Here is a 16,604-nt window from a genome sequence, read left to right on the forward strand (position 1 = left end):
ACAGCAAGGATCAGAGATGTCCTTTCTCCTAGTCCACCTTCCAATTACTTGCTGGTGCTGCCCAAACTCAAGACCACATATGGGAGATTAAGAACCACCTATATCCTCATTTGGGGTTCCTGCAAGCAGGAGCTGAAAAGGATTTCAAGGACTGTGAAGTGGTAGGAAAACTCAAATTAAACATCAACAGCTTGGTCCCTCCAGGTCAGAGAAGGGCAGTGATTGTGGGCTGGTGTCCCAGGAGCAGCCACAGAGCCCGGAATGCCCTCAGCTGCTTGCTGGCAGTGATGTTATCCCCTGAGGGCAAAGGAGCAGCTATTCCAAGCTCTGCCAGGTCCAAGGAGGCACTTCTCCTCCCTCTTGTGCTGTGAGGACTCAACTCGGGGGCTAAAGGCGGTGACATTGTACAACTTGAGAGCAAATTGACTAGTGAATGTTTAACAAAGCTGCTCCGTGCAGCTCTGTGCAATGCACACAAATGCTCTTCTTTAACCTCTCTACCCATACAACAGGCAGGATTCATGCATTCCCATGATTTCTGGGACCTGTGAAAAATCAATGTTAGTGGAAGTCTCTGAAGATAAACCTAATTATTCTCCCATCTAGAAGCACAGATTTCCTGGTATTCTGTGCACTACCTCCCTGTTCCAGAAAACCTGGCCCATGGACAGCCCAGGACCAACCTGACAGATCTTGCCACCGGTCTGAGTCTGCAAATTCCTACAGCTCCGGGTCCTGGGGGTTTGCCAGCGCTGGTGGATCTGCTCTTGTGCAAGGGCAACAGCACTCCCAGCACCTGCTGCCTGACCTGGATCTTACGGCTGCACCGTGTGATCTTGGGCAAAAACCCCATAGAATCACAGAATCAGCCCGGTTGGAAAAGCCCTTTCAGCTCCTCCAGTCCAACCGTTCCCAGCACTGCCAAGGCCACCCCTAACCCATGGCACTGAGGCCTCGTCTCCACGCTGTGTGAACACTTGCAGGGACGGTGACTGCAGCCCTGCCCTGGGCAGCCTGTTCCAATGCCTGAGCACCCTCTGGGGCAGGAATTGTTCCTCAGCTCCATCTAAACCTGCCCTGGTGCAGCTTGAGGCCGTTTCCTCTTGTCCCATCCCTTGTTCCTTGGGAGCAGAGCCCAGCCCCTCCTGGCTCCATCCTCCTGTCAGGCAGTTGGAGGGAGCCATCAGGTCCCCCCTGAGCCTTCTCTTCTCCATCTGAACCCCCCAGGTCCCTCAGCCCTTCCCCATCACACTTGTGCTCCAGGCCCTGCACCAGCTCCATCGCCCTTCTCTGGCCCCGCTCCAGCACCTCAATGTCTCTCCTGTAGTGAGGGGCCCAGAAGTGAACACAGGATTCAAGGTGCAGCCTCACCAGTGCCCAACACAGGGGCACAATCCCTGCCCCGGCCCTGCTGCCACACTGGTGCTGACACAGGCCAGGAGGCTGGGGGCTTCCTGCCTGCCTGGGCACACGCTGGCTCGTGTTCATCAGCTGTCAATCAGCACCCCCATGGCTCAGAACAGTGGGAATTAGGAATTCATGAGATGCTACAGGAAGACGCGGAAGGGGAAGGTGGTTATGCTGTACAGGAACATTACCCGGAGGCAGCAGAGGGTTAATATGCAGTGGCAGTGCTGGAAAACAGCACGAATTTTGGTTGTTCTGGCTCTTACCTGCTGAGATTTGAGGTTGGGAATCAAAGTTTAATGGCCCATAAACACCTACCGTTGTGCCCTGCTATTTCAGACATGCTGACTAAGCATTACTGTTCTAGTCTCGGTTAGCATTTAAATATTAGGGAACAGAGGATACTTTTAAAAAATCATTGGATCATTAAAAAGAATTAATCAGTATTTGAGATGCGTTTCCTTGTCAAAAGAAATCCACCTTTTCTGCTTCACCAAATACACAAACAGGGCTGTGGGCTCTCTTCCTGACAGGCCAGACAGAACTTTGGATGACTTGGAAACAAAAAATCAGGAAAGAGCACAACGTTTTTGGTAAAGCATTAAACAGAGGGAGAGGAAGCCTGTGCAGCCGGAAGACACGCTGGATGGTACTTGAACAACCTCTCTTCTCAGAAAAGCATATTACCAAATTCTCTATGTGTGCATTTATTTCCAGTCTATAATTACTCTCCACAAGCATTTCTATGGAGTTAAATAAAGAAGCAGCTACACTACAAGCCTCCTACAGCATAATTCAAATATAATGTTAGTGCTTAGCAACACAGTCCTCCTTTTGGCAGCTGTGGCTTCAGCTTGGATGTACAAACCCCCTCTCCCCCAAAAACAACACATGCTGCTGGCCCATGCCCAAAATTCCCAAGCCAAGGGGAGCTGGCGAGCTGCAAGCGCATGCTGCATGGATGCAACCATACACCCATGTGTTCTGGGGTCAGCACCACCCCAGTGTGGCGAGCATGGATGAATACATGAGGTTATGGAGGGGATGGCTGCAGCACCCATTACCTGCTATGACAAGAAATTTCATGTCATCCCTTCCATCAGCTCTTTGGGAAAGTGGCATGGCACGGCGCCAGCTTTGCTCTTCCCTAATCTTAGTTTTCTGCTAATTACAGATGTGGTATCTCAGTGCTTGCTGACACCTCCTCTAATGATTTTTATGGAGCAACTTCATCAAAACACCTCTCATCAGCCAGATTTCCCTGTTTTCCCCTCAATTATATACAGCTCTATAGTTTTACACACAAGGAGGAAAATGATTTGGAATTGCTCCTGGAAGGGGTGGGGGAACGGGCTTTTGTGGCTACAACAAAACCTCTTCCTCAGCTGCTTTGAGGATATATTGTTTGAGGTGCTTCATCCTTCCCAGCTCAGCAAACGCTTAAAATAATGATGTACTCAGTCTAAATTATTAACTGGGGGAAAAGGAACTTCATGTGAAGCAATTTGCTGCTGGGAGCTTGGGTAATGTTTTATCCCCTAGTTACCTATTTTAAAAGCACAAGAGGGTAGCCAGAAGAGCTGGTGAGACGTTACCTTGGTGCTTTCCTCCATGTCCTTTGAGTTGAGTAGTGCATGGTTAATTCTGAACACTATCCAGTCGAACAGGGCACTGTACAATGATTTAGCCATAGAGTTCCTCACAGTCACAGCCTGAAAGAGATCAGAAAAGAGGTAATTGGAAAGGATTCCCGCTCTGCACTAAAATGGTTTTTGCTTCTCAAGCTCCCACATCCAACGTTCGTATTTCTCCCTCGCCAAAGCTTTTGTTTGTGCTTTGAATTCATGTCACATAAACCAGCAGTCCTCACACCATCGAGAGTTGGTTGCAATCCCAGGTCCAGGAGATGTGCCCGTCACTTTGGCTCACTTTCCTTTGGTGCATTCAAGCGGATGACGCACAAGATCACACCATAAATCCCACCACTGGCAGTGAAAGGTAAAAAAAACCCAAACATATATATATATATTTAACATATAAATTAGATTTCATCAGGAACCTGGAAGAGTTTATTCAGAAGGCGAGAGGAGGGTGGACACTGCAGAGCAATGATAGCAAGTGATGTGGAAGCACACACTGGGTCAGGCAGTGCCTGGCACAAGCAGAAGGGTAACAAAAGGCAAAGATAAAACCCCTATAGTAAATCTAAGAAAACATGAAGTTTTCCAGGTACTGCCACTGGGAGCTACAAATCAGAGCAGGGAGATTCACTGCTCCTCTAACAGCTCTCCTAGAAAGAGGAATAATGCCTCGGAAGAAGGGCCAAGCCCACCATGGTGCTCCCAGCCACAACACAAAGAGATTTTGCTTGATCAACAGTGATGAAAACCAAGATGAAATGAGGGTACCCAGGTGTCACTATCCCAAACACATCTGCCTGGGGACAGGCACCTACACATGTAACTATAAAGTAGTAATTCATATTTAAGGGCAATCTATGTTCTTGTGACTTGTGATCAGCAGGCTGAGAGAGCTGGGCTGGGTCAGCCTGGACAAGAGAAGGCTCCTGAAGGGGGGACCTGAGAGCAGCTCCAGTGCCTGAAGGGGCTGCAGGAAACCTGGAGAGGGGCTTGGGACAAGGGATGTAGGGACAAGCCAAGGGGAATGGCTTTAACCTGCCAGAGGGGAGACTGAGCTGAGCTCTTAGGCAGAAGCTCTTCCCTGGGAGGGTGCTGAGGCGCTGGCACAGGGTGCCCAGAGAAGCTGTGGCTGCCCCATCCCTGGCAGTGTTCAAGGGCAGGTTGGACACAGGGGCTTGGAGCAAGCTGCTCTAGTGGAAGGGGTCCCTGCCCTTGGCAGGGGTTGGGACTGGATGAGCTTTAAGCTCCCTTCCAACCCAAACCTGTCTGGGATTCTATGATTCTTCATTGATTTAAATCATCACCTTGAGCTGGCCTGCAGTGCTTTGGCACACACTAATACCTTGCAGTACCAGCCATGACTGTTATATTTCAGTCCCTTTTAGCCACTCTAGAAGAATAAATAAGGAAACAGAAGATTCACACAGAACTACTTCAATAAAACCTTGAACTAGAACAAATCAGTGGCTTGTCACTCACTGCCTTGAAATGCTTCTCACCAGCCTTCCCTTCAAGGTACATCATCTGAGCGGCCGAATTTCACTGACCCCTAGGAAAATAAAGCTCCTGCAGCATCATTTATCTTCTACTAGCATTTTCCCATCTCTTTTCCCTTGCACTTTTTGTGCTAGCACCTTCTAGCATGCACACAAGCTGTTCTGCCAATGCTTTCTCTCCCTCTTGAGCTGCAAGAGGAGAAGGCAGGAACGTGGTCCCCCCCGAGGATGCTCACAAGCTCACAGTGTACATAAGCCTTCACATGCTGCTAACCACGGCTCAGTAGCAATAAAACACTGTCAGATAAACCACAGTGCAAGGATAATTCCAAGCTATTGCAACAATTAACGAAGAATTACTCGCTTGCCCCCAAAAAGCATTGCTACAAACCAAACCCAAGTGCGTGATGAAAATGCACAAGCAAGAGGATGAAAAGGATTTGTTACAGCCTTTAAAGGACTGAGCGTGAGTTCTGAAATGTCACAATTACCCAACAAGCATTGGAAAACGGCTGCATTTTGGAATACAAACAGATCTCATTTCCAGTAACTGGTTTTCTTCCCTTTACTGAAGGAAAGCCTTGGGGGAAGGTTTGCTTGCAGGTTTCCTCACAAGCAACATGGGCTGTTTGAGGGGTTTTCTGCTGTTTTTATTTTTTACATTTTCTCAAAAGGCGGGAGAATATTTCAGTGATGAACAGAAAATTTCATAACCACTTCTGGAGCCCATGCTCCAGCTCAGCCTAATGTGAATGGATAAAGCTGGGAAACAATCAGTGCCACTGTCACACCAGAGAAATCAGACTCTAGGGAAAGATGAACGCCAAGACCCAGGAACGCTTCCTGCTTTCATAATCACAGAGCCACAGCCTGGTTTGTGTTGAAGGGACCTTAAACCTCACCCAGTTCCAACCCCTGCCACAGGCAGGGACCCCTTCCACTAGAGCAGGCTCCAGAGCAGAGCTGCTCCAGCCCTCGCAGCATCTCCATGGCCTCCTGTGGCCTCGCTCCAGCAGCTCCACGTCCCTCTCATGGTGCTGCCCCAGAGCTGGATCAGGGCTTCAGGGGGGGTCTCCCCAGAGCACAGCAGAGGGGCAGGATCCCCTCCCTGAGCTGCTGCTCATGCTCTGGGGGTGCAGCCCAGCACACGGGGGTGTCTGGGCTCAAGCACACACTGAAGCTGGGTCATGGGGAGCTGCTCCTCACCCAACACCCCCAAGTCCTTCTCAGGCTGCTCCATCTGGTCTCCCCCAGCCTGTGCTTGTGCTGGGGATTGGCCTAACTCAGGGCAGGACCTTGCCCTTGGCCTTGCTGAACTCATTGAGGTTCTCATGGTCCCACTTCTCCAGCCTGTCCAGGTCCCTCTGGACCCCATCCCTTCCCTCCAGTGCATCAACCGCACCACACAGCTCAGTGTCGCCAGCAAACTTGCTGAGGGTGCTCAATTCCACTGTCCACGTTGTCAACAAAGACTGAGCAACACTGGTCCCAGTATCCCTGAGGATCCCTAAGGGACACCAGTCACTGGTATGGGACTATCTAATGCAAAGAGGGCATTGTTATAGCAAAAAAGCTACAGCACATGCAGCAGCACATTTAAACAAAGCACTTAAACATTCACTCCTGTATTTATTGGGGGATTTCTTTATTCCTGTATTTATTATCCTACTTACATTAAATGTGATTATTCTCTGAAATATATATATTACATACATATGGCTTGTCTTTGTGTATAGAATCAGAGAATCACAGAGCAGGTTAGGTTGGAACGGACCTTCAGAGCTCATCTAGTCCAACCCTCCTGCAGTGAGCAGGGACATCTCCATCTAGATCAGGTTGCCCAGACCCACATCCAGCCTGGCCTTAACCACTCAACCTCAGCTTCTCGTCTCCTCTGCAAGCCTCGCTACGTGACACTGCAGTGGATCTCAACCGTGGCACTCATCAAACCCTTTTGATTTCCCTCACGAAGCAAAATAAAAATAGCTCCCACAACGCCAAAACAAATCTCTCGGGGATCAAAGCGAGAGCAACGTCTTGCCCGCATGCAGAGACAGTGCTGATGGGAAAGCAGCGCACGTCAAGTTGGAGATTCAGGAAACGAGCTGAAGACAAGGCTTTAATCAACAGGTTTCCTGCTTATCAGGCTATCAAGGTATAGATTTTATTTCTTATATGCTAGAAACGCCACTTGCTGAGGGTGGCCAATTTGGCTAAGACCATCAAATAAGATATTCGGGTTTCTACATAAGACTGCATTGCCAAAGTAATTGGCCTGAAAGTTTTCATGATAGGATTCAGGCTACCTTAGAAACAGATAGGCTTTTGGAACCATCTTCTGCCAAAAGGGACGAGGCAAAGACAGACTGAAGAATTCAGATCTCTTTGAAGTGTTTTGGAGCAAGGACCTACATTTGGGCAGCGCCAGCCTGTGTTTTACAGGCGGCAAAAGATATAATCTAAGGAAACCAAATTGGCTCAAATTAAAAGCCTCTCTAAAACAGATTTGTACATGTTCAGTAGATTCTTAATTCTTAAGATTACAAACTCTCTAGATAAGCACATCTTCCATCCGCTGCCATCCCTACAGCATCACCACTGCTCCCAACCCCGCGTCAGGATTTGTCCCTCCCGTTGTTCCATACTCAACTGGGATCTGAAACACTGAGGGAAGGTCTTTTCCTGCTGCCGTCCTTCAAATGTTTGCTGGTCCCCAGATGATCCAGGAAAGCAAAAGGGTTAGAGCCCCCCAGCAAACATACAAATGGAAAAAAGCAGTGAATCAAATAGAAAAAGAAAACCAAAAAGAGGTGTTAACACTCTAAATAGTGTGTCTGCTTTAAAAAAATACGGAAAAGGAAAAGTCTCTTCCCTTCCCTTAAGACAGTTCCGTTGCTTCCAATCAAATCCCCCCCAAAATCAACATTATGAAATTATTATCTATGAAACTTGAATTTTATAGGCTTCTTTGTTATAACAATAGCACCTTTGCATTAGACAGTCTCAATCTATCTTCTGCCACAGAACCAATGACTCATGAAGAACAAAACCCAGAAGAAAGCCGTATGTGATGATGTAAAGGGTGGTATTTCAATGTAAGTTTAGTTTTCTCTTTGCTGACTGCTGTTAGAGCCTGTGCAGGGGCTGGACAGCTGCAGCCGGCTGAGTTCATAGGAAAGAAAAAAGTCACCTTTTTAATAATGCCAGAATGATTTCTTTTACCTTGCTGCATATTCAGAAACCACACCAGCTTATACATAGACAACCAGGATTAAAGCATCTTTATCACTTCCCCAAACCCTGCTTAAACCAGCAACTAGGTACTCCCCCTGCCCCGACATTTTTAAGTAGAAAAGGAGATACCTAAGGGAGCAATTTCATGCTCTAAGCTGCCGGCTGAAGTTATGGCTTTAAATATTGAAAAGGTGCCACAAATGCAGTGCTTCACAAGCAGATGGGCCCCTTTGCTGCACAGCTCCTCCACTGGATGTACCCACTCTGAACAACTCATTAGAAAACACTTTTCTTACTTCCAGTTTCATTTCAAACCTCAGGTCTTGCCCCCGCCTGTCTCCCTGCTCCTTCTTGGAGATGCAGGGATGCCAGAAATAGTAAACCTCAGGCTTGTGTGTGTGTGTGTCAAGTCTGCGTTGGCACTGCAACATCACAAACCTTCTAGACTTGGTCCTGGAGCCAAAACCAGGAGAAAGCTCCAGCTCTTTGATCCCAATATGGTATTAAGGCACTGACTGCTGTAGGGGCAACATCAGCATTTAAAATATACATCCATCAGCATGTAATCTAATGGGAAAAAAAACATCTTGAATTGAGCCCAGGCTCCCATGAAGGTGCCCACCACAACGAAGCAGAGCTCAGTCCACTTTGTCTTCATACTGCTGGATAGGTTTAGTGCTTGGTGAAGGCTTCATTTAAGATAACCTCACCTCTTGATTCCATCTTCTTGACACAGCCCAGTAGAGAAGTGACACCAAGCTCTGCCCTGCCTTTGGACCCTCATCTCCTTGTAAAACCAACAGATGACTTTGCAAAGCACACAGGAAGAGATGCCCATGTACCACCAGGGCTTCATTCTGCTTCACCTTCTCCCCCTTCAGTGCTGCTGCAGACCCTGAAGGTCACTGTTGAGACCTGCCCCACAGCAGACACCCAGTTAACCTTTTACATGGTCTGCTGGGATAAGAGCTTGCCCAATGTGAAGCCCATGATCCTTGCTGGATTCAATGGTTACCCTGTTGACTAACCTAACATATGGCAAAACCGAGCAATAGTTCAATTTTAACAACAAAACCTCAAATATTTGTCAGCTTTTGAGACTAAGGGGAATAAATCACATCTGGAGAATAGAGGATGGGTGTAAACAAATGTTGAAGGGCTTTGAAAGGCAAAGAGCACCTGTTTACCATGCATAATTGCAGTGGTATCCCAACGACTGCACATGCCAGGTAGCAGAAAGCAAACAGATCCTGCTGAAGAAAAAGGCACCAAGATGCTGCTGGAAGATATGTGGTTTTAATCCAACACTTCCATAGCCAAGACCAGCATTTCCTGGAATGTGGAGCCCACTAACTGCAATGAGATTCAAAGTGATACTGAAATGCAAAAGCCAGATCCAATCCCCAGTTACTCCGCCCAAACCAAACCAACCATAGACCTTATCTGGAACAGCAACCAGTCTCTAACATTCAACTTGAAACAAACACAGTGTATGAAAGGCTCTTTTAACCACCATAAACACTTCCTCTAACACCATGTTTAAAAAAAGCCTGCATAAAAGAAATAACCATTTCTGCATAGTGTGTCCCTTGACACAGAGACCAGGAAATCAGAAATAAGGAGAAGAAAGGAAAGCTCACCCCTTATGTTACCACTTAGGAAGAGCCCTGTATCAATGCACTGATCAATTGTGGGTGAGAAATGATTGCCAAGTGCTATTTAAGAGACAGCTATAGATCTCTAAAGTCTTTTAACATCTTAGCTCATTGAGAGGTCTGCCCATCTTCCCTCACTGCTAATGTGAAGGACAAGATAGACCGAACCTGGACAAAGAGCACAAAAAGGCCAGGTGATGGAAGGTGATGGGTATTTGGGTATGGCAGCTCTGTATGACCAGTTCATCAAGAAAGCCAATTAACATTATAGACCAAAGCCAGAGTTTGCTCAGGAGGGACACTGAGCATCACTCCATCACTACTACTTCCAGAGCACAGGAGGCACCGCATGCTCCTCTCTAGACAAGCGAGGCAGAAAAAAACAAAGACAATTTTGCCCAGGAAAATTGCCCTTTACCACATGCATATTGGAGAGCAGCACTCTATCGGGGGTCACCACTGTAAAAAATGCAGCTTATGAATGGTGCATGCACCTAGAGCTAGGATTTTGGACCCCCGTTCCTAAGCACAGACTCGGTTAACGAGAATTGGATTTAGAAAGTAAAACTGGAGAGCAAGCACAGGAACCAAACTGAATTAAAGCCCTACTGAGGATTAAAACCCTACTGAGCTCATTAACTGTGATGAGGTGCAACCCTTATGCTATTTCTTCAGCATTATGCAAATCTGTGAAACATAAAGACATACATAAAGCCATAAAGACACGCTGAACGATTCACTTGCTCAACAGGATGTTACTACACTTTCAAACATTTTCGGTCATCATAATGCTGGTAAATCCCAGTTTTTCATCAGGGGCAATGTAGATGTGGAAGTGAGGTCAAGAGCACCCACCCCAGAGTTTCTAAAAACGGTGAGTACTTGAAAAGGGGACGTTTAAATGCCATTTCTCAGCACGAATCTGGGAAATTCATTACATCTGGAAGAGAAGACTTGGAAGAAGGCGGCAATGACTTCTTGCTTTGTTGTTAGCATCAAAGAATTGTTGCTTTGCTGCTGGTCTAGAAGACATGGTGCCTTCGTGGTCATGGTCTGCCCTTTCTCAAGTTTTTGAGCATTTACCTTAGAGACCACATGTGTGTCTCACGATGGGCATCAACATTACTTACTCACACTGAATAAAACCATTGCCGCACCTGTGTTCCGTCCTAATGCACAACTCCCACCATACCAAAAACTCTGCCTGTACAAGCAACTCCCCTTGTAAACTCCTCAATAGGAACGTGCAGCAGGCTCCAAAAATCCCTTTGTTAAAAGCAGAATGATCCCAATACAGGTGTAGAAACCACCTATAGAGTCTTTCTCTGCTAGTGACACAAGAGCTCTTCTGTAACACGTACATGAACACACACGTGTGCGGGTATTTTCTGCCCTCCAGGAAGAAAACAAGCAATCCCTGCTCTCCTTTCAGACCCCTAACAACAAACACTCAGAAAAACCAAGCAGAGCAATTCCAGGATGGCAAGGAATGTTCCTTTCTGAGTGCGAAGTTCGCAAGACTTGACGTAAATCACAAAGACAGGAGTTAAGTTATATAAGTAAAGCCAGGCACCACAAAATACTTTACGTTGTCTGCTTGTGTATAATGGAAACGGAGATTCCTCTTCTCTTCAGGAAATAAGATATGAACACAGGAAGACAGGAAATATCCCCTTCTCCCTTAGGGCCTTTGATAGACTTCCTATAATTTCTATACAAGGATGAAATCTGCTTCTAATGAAATATTTGGGGGGAAAAGCAGCACTAGGATTCTTCCTCTTCAGGAAATCCCCCCCAGATCAAAGCTGTATATGTCTTTTTAGGGGCAATATGGGGGCTTGCGTTTGTTTGTTTTTCTCTTTTAATATGTGGAATCAATTTCCAGTGCATTACCCAACTGGTGTTTCTGCTCTCAGGGATCTGGCACTAAATCCCAGGAACCTGCTGATGCCCTACCAAACAAAAGATTTAATGAGCTATTATCATACACAGGATTTGATTTTTGTTATCATTTAATGTCTGGTTTAAAATGCTTCTCAGCCATTCCCATTCCCCCCCTGTTTATTCTCCAAGGTGAAATCTGGCTTCACAATTACATTTGTACTTACTGTAACACAAATGTCTTATTCCAAGATGACTCAAGAGGGAAAAGCACAGTTTAATACCTACTGAATTTTGCCCCTGGTATTGACCTAACATTTTCTGATGATGCTTCCTCTTTCAACCACTTCTGTGGGTTTTGCTATACATATTATTTTCAAATGGGGGGGAGGAGAGGGAATCAAGGGAAATGTTTGTTTGCTTATTTGACTCAAAGTATCCATTTAACACAATCACATTGCATGCACGAGTAAATGACGAAATAAATCAGTTTCTATTCTGAAAAAAATCCACATTTATTTCCTTTTTATTAAAAAATATATCTATTAGGAATGCTGAGGCAGTGGGAAGGGCTATACCACTACTAGGGACAGGATTTATCTATTGCTAGAACAAGCAAAACTAAGAGCAATTTAGGCTGTCCTAATCCACTTGATTTATATCTCATAAAGGGTCTAATGAACAGAAACAGAAGCAGGTCCCCCATTCTCAGTAAGTCTTGGACATGTAGTCAATTGAAAACAGCACACATGGGCATCTGGGGGATGACAGTCTCATGAATTACAGGATTAAACAGACTCAAAAACCCCGTTTTATTGGAGTCGGGCTTAGGGATGCCAGCTACTACTGAGAGTGCTGGTGTCGGAGAAGTAGCTACCACATGTACTAAAACACTAATAAAATCCAGTTTTAATCTCTGACACCCTTACTACTCCATGAGGGCTGAAATGAAAGCATACGTAAGAGCGCTTCAGCTTGGGTTTGTAGCTGTAGGGACAGAGAACAACTGCTGCAGGATGGCTTGGGGAGTCTGTCACTCCTGTTCTGCGATGGAGTAGCACCTAAGGAAGGGAGCGACATGTAGCTGTGAAGCGGAGCTAAATTAGGGAAGAAGCAGAGAATGAGGAGGACGGTGATGAAGTTTAGTAGCACCACATGCCCAACCTGCCGGCATCGCATCCTCTCTGTGGCTCACATGAAAGTGGGGAGAATACTGCTGGGCTTGAAAACAAATAGATGGAAACTCCAAGTTGCTGGAATTAGGTGAGGTCTAAATCCCTCTTTTTGTTCAGACGTGGGTTTTTGTGTCTTGCTCTTATCTCCCATCAGGTTCAGTCTTCTCAGTGGGTCCCAAGTCACTCGTGTGCACATGGGGAGTTACGGTTTCCTGCTCTTGTGCTCACTTCCTATCTGTGAGTGAATTCATCGTGTCTGGTTTACATTCACAGCCGTGTCCTGCGGTGGGAGATGGATTAAGCAGCTTTTATGGTTCCCCTCTGGGTCACAGGACATAGGCTGTGATGGGCAGGCTGAGCTTTTTTTTCTTAGACAGAGGCTTAACACCCAGAGGAAAGTACTCTTGCAGGCTATCAGTCTCTAGCTTAATCCCTGTCTTGGCACCAAGGAGTATTATATCATACTCGGGCTGGGTAAGTATGATGCAATTTTCCATACTCGTATTTCATCTTAGCATCATATTAAAACCCTGTCATTCTCTGATTGCTTTTCCTAAGGGAACTCGAGTTGTTAATGCATCATGCTGACTCCAGCCTGAAAAAGGGGTTTTTAATGAAATTCATGTTTGACTTAGGAGGAGGAAAAATATCCTTTAGAGCATCGTTGAAAGAAGAGTGGAAAATGCAAGAGTCTAATTAAAAAAAAAAAAAAAAAGAAAAAAGAAAAAAGGAACTGTTCATTTAAAAAGTTCATTTCAAAACACTATAAACTTCCTGAAAAGGCTTATTTTTATGTTTTACTTCTATAAATGTACCTGCAAACTATATACTGAAAACCCCAGCGAACAAGCCCCTAAGCCTTGCACCACCACAGTGGCTGGCTCCTGCTTCCCAGCTGCCTGCTGCACCCTGACAGAAACCTTCCTCTCTCACCCTGGAGCAGGGAGGCAGGTGGTGTCCAGCCAATGGATTCTATCCAAGAGATGCGAGTGTCAGAGATGCTTTCCAGAACTTACGGGTGGATTTTACAAGGAAAAATAGACTGGGATGTCATTACAACACAATAGGGAACCATCCTCTGATACCGAAACAAGAAGACACTGAGGATTTTTCTCACTAAATCAGTTACAAAGTTCTCAGATTTTCAGATTTTAGTTTCCAACTTTACGTATCAAACATGTTTTTTTTTCTTTAGTCTTCTTGTGCTCTCCCTTCTCTTGTACCACTTTCCCAGTACCAATTTCTAACACCTTCACAATTACCTTCCTTGGATAGAAGTCCACTTCCACCCTGCCAGCCTGTATTACCCAAAGGTTTTTTTAGGGGCTCTCCCAAACTATACCAGCACTCTTCACAAACATCCCAGCCACGATGGGAGAAGTCAAATCAATGGGGTTGTCCACTGAGACAATCCTCCTGCATCCATGTATCATCAGGCTGACAAGAAAGTCCATCAGAGCTACCAGCCTGCCTGCTGGTAATCCTTTATTAATTCTTTTTAAAAATATCATTAAAAACATTTTTAATGTTGCATTCTTCATCATAAATTAATGTGCTCATCGTTACACCACTCCCTATCGCACACGTGTACCCACTGAAATGGCTCCTGCTGTTCCTGTGCTAACATGACTCCTGAGGAGTTAACATGGGAAGTGTCAGTATGCTCCGGCAACCTGCCCCCTCCTTACTCATCTTCCTGCTGTTAGATGGGTGGCAGTGGGGAAACAGTGGAGAATCTGAAATGAGAACATCTTCTGTGGCTGTGGAGGATCCACCTATTGTTTCTCAGGTGGTGGCAGGCAGGACTTGGAAGAGGACAGATGGAAGACCCATCATCCCCATCACAGATTAGAGACTGACCACTAGTTATAGAATCATAGAATCCCAGACTGGTTTGGGTCGGAAGGGACCTTAAGAACACCCAGTTGAACCCCCTGCCATAGGCAGGGACACCTTCCACTAGACCAGGCTCCTCCAAGCCCCTGTGTCCAACCTGGCCTTGAACACTGCCAGGGATGGGGCAGCCACAGCTTCTCTGGACACCCTGTGCCAGCGCCTCAGCACCCTCACAGGGAAGAGCTTCTGCCTAAGATCTAACCTGAACTTCCCCTGTTTCAGTGTGAACCCATCTCCCCTTGTCCTATCGCTCCAGTCCCTGATGAAGAGTCTGTCTCCAGCACCTTTGTAGCCCCCTTCAGACACTGGAAGCTGCTCTGCGGTCTCCACGCAGCTTCTCTTCTCCAGGCTCAACAGCCCCAATGTTCTCAGCCTGTCTTCATATCTTTAGAGATGTTTTGCAAGTCCCTGTCTATAATATTGTCATATTGTAGCTGCATATCTGTAATATGCTGTGGTTGTGCTTTTCTAAGAGCACCCACGTTACAGTCAAAGCCAAACTAACCCAATGAACATCTTAGGGATTTTCTCAAAGTTCTGTGGAGTCATGCGGTTACAGCATCATCTTCCTAAAAAGATTTCAGTCAAAGCCTTCAGCCTTCTGCTTTGGCCAGCATGGCCAGGAAATGTCATCTGTAACAAATCAAACGAGAAAAGAAAGGAAAAACCCCACTGTCTCCTCCTGACACGAAATTCCCCCAGAAAACGAGTCTGTGGTTCTGTGGTTCTTCTTTCTTCCCACAGACGAGAGGATGAGAGAAGAGCTTCATGGAGGACCTCTACTAAAAGGTGCTCACACAGAGCAACCAGGAGGCCACCATAAAGAGCTGCAGAAGAACAGTCACAAGGCAGCCAGATTTGAAGGATCCACTGATGGTTTCAAACACTTAATTCAAACTAAAAAGGATTTTCCTCCCCATCTGTTCATCTGAAGTCTGTTCCATGGAGAACACGAACAGAGATCCCATTCAGTCTGTGTTTTCAGACTGAAACTGGTACATAAAGAAATTAGTAGGTTACGTGCTGGCACAAGAAGTAAATGTGTGACCTGACCTGAGGAGGAACTTGTAGGCTACATTTAGGGAAAGTTGCTCACCACTTTACGGCCACAACATACCAGCATTCCCACCATGAAGTCCAACGCAGCGCCAAAAATAGCACTTGAGCTTTTATAAGCCAAATCCTGCCTTTCTGTTGACCCTTTCCAAGCAGAAGACACTGCTGCAGAAACACTTGTTTCACCAGTGCATCCTCATCTTTGCCTCAGGCTTCCTGGGTTTTGGCAAGCTTCCTCAGAGAGGCAAAGTCTGTGCAACAGACCCTGTGCAGCCATGGAGCTGCTACACCTCCACCTCTGACAAGCATTGATGAACTGCTTTAGGCCAACAAGAAATCAATCTAAATGTATTCAGATTGGAATTACATAGAAAAAAATCTCATATAATGAACTGTACCCAAATTCCTGTGTGGGTACAGCTGACTTGCTAACTCAGGAATGGTTTCCAATCTCACAAAGCTTTTCACATCAATTTAGCCTCAATTTAAGTAACAAAAGGGACTCCATGAAATTAAAGCATCTTGTCAGTAATCAGTCGTAATGAAAAGAAGCCATTAAAGAGTCAAGAATGGATCTGATGACAGGAAGGGCAGCTGGAGCAGGGAGGTTGGCTACAGGCAGAGCAGTCCATGGAAAGTCAGCGTCTCCCTTCTTAAAGTCCTTATTTTGGAGTTTGCTCAGAAACCCTGAAATCTAAACGTCTCCCTTTTTTCCCCTGATATTTGTGCCAAATAAACAGCATGAACTCAGCTAACACATAGGAATTTCCATGGTGGCACAGAGCAAAAGAGTGATCGTAACAGCTTTTGGACACGAGACCCAACACTGATGAACTCGATCTTCCTAATAAAGGAAGGATGCTGCATCCCATGAGGAAATATATGCAGCACACCAGTCCAAAACCCCACGAGGTCTCACCTAATTCGTATTCTGTCACTAAGCACAGCTGGTGCTTGCATTTTGAAGGGGAAAATGAGAACCTTCATCCCACAAAAAAGCTGCTTTTGAGGTTGTACATGGAAAGGCTGCCCTCCTGTCCCGACGAAGAGACACTCACTTGGCTCTTCAAAGCTTTGTGGGGTGTCAGTGTTATTTTAGGAAGATTTCTCTGTTAATTCTGAATACAGTCATCAATGTCCCAGGTCTTCAAAGGAACCCTGCTA

General features: G+C 46.0%; 1 protein-coding gene across 11 annotated transcripts in view; it reads right to left on the minus strand.

Annotated features, from left to right (window-relative positions):
• The window catches only part of MYO9A (myosin IXA), a 191,262-nt gene that overhangs the window by 79,089 nt on the left and 95,569 nt on the right, over positions 1-16,604 (minus strand). For all 11 annotated transcript variants that reach the window (XM_062612105.1, XM_062612104.1, XM_062612102.1 and 8 more), the window contains one exon: positions 3,003-3,119. In XM_062612105.1, the coding sequence (XP_062468089.1) occupies positions 3,003-3,119 (117 nt within the window). The remainder of the gene's footprint in view (positions 1-3,002; positions 3,120-16,604) is intronic.

Source organism: Pezoporus occidentalis, unplaced genomic scaffold, assembly GCF_034315485.1.
Source record: "Pezoporus occidentalis ecotype Australia unplaced genomic scaffold, CSIRO_AGI_Poc_V1 ctg159, whole genome shotgun sequence".
NCBI lineage: Eukaryota > Metazoa > Chordata > Aves > Psittaciformes > Psittacidae > Pezoporus > Pezoporus occidentalis.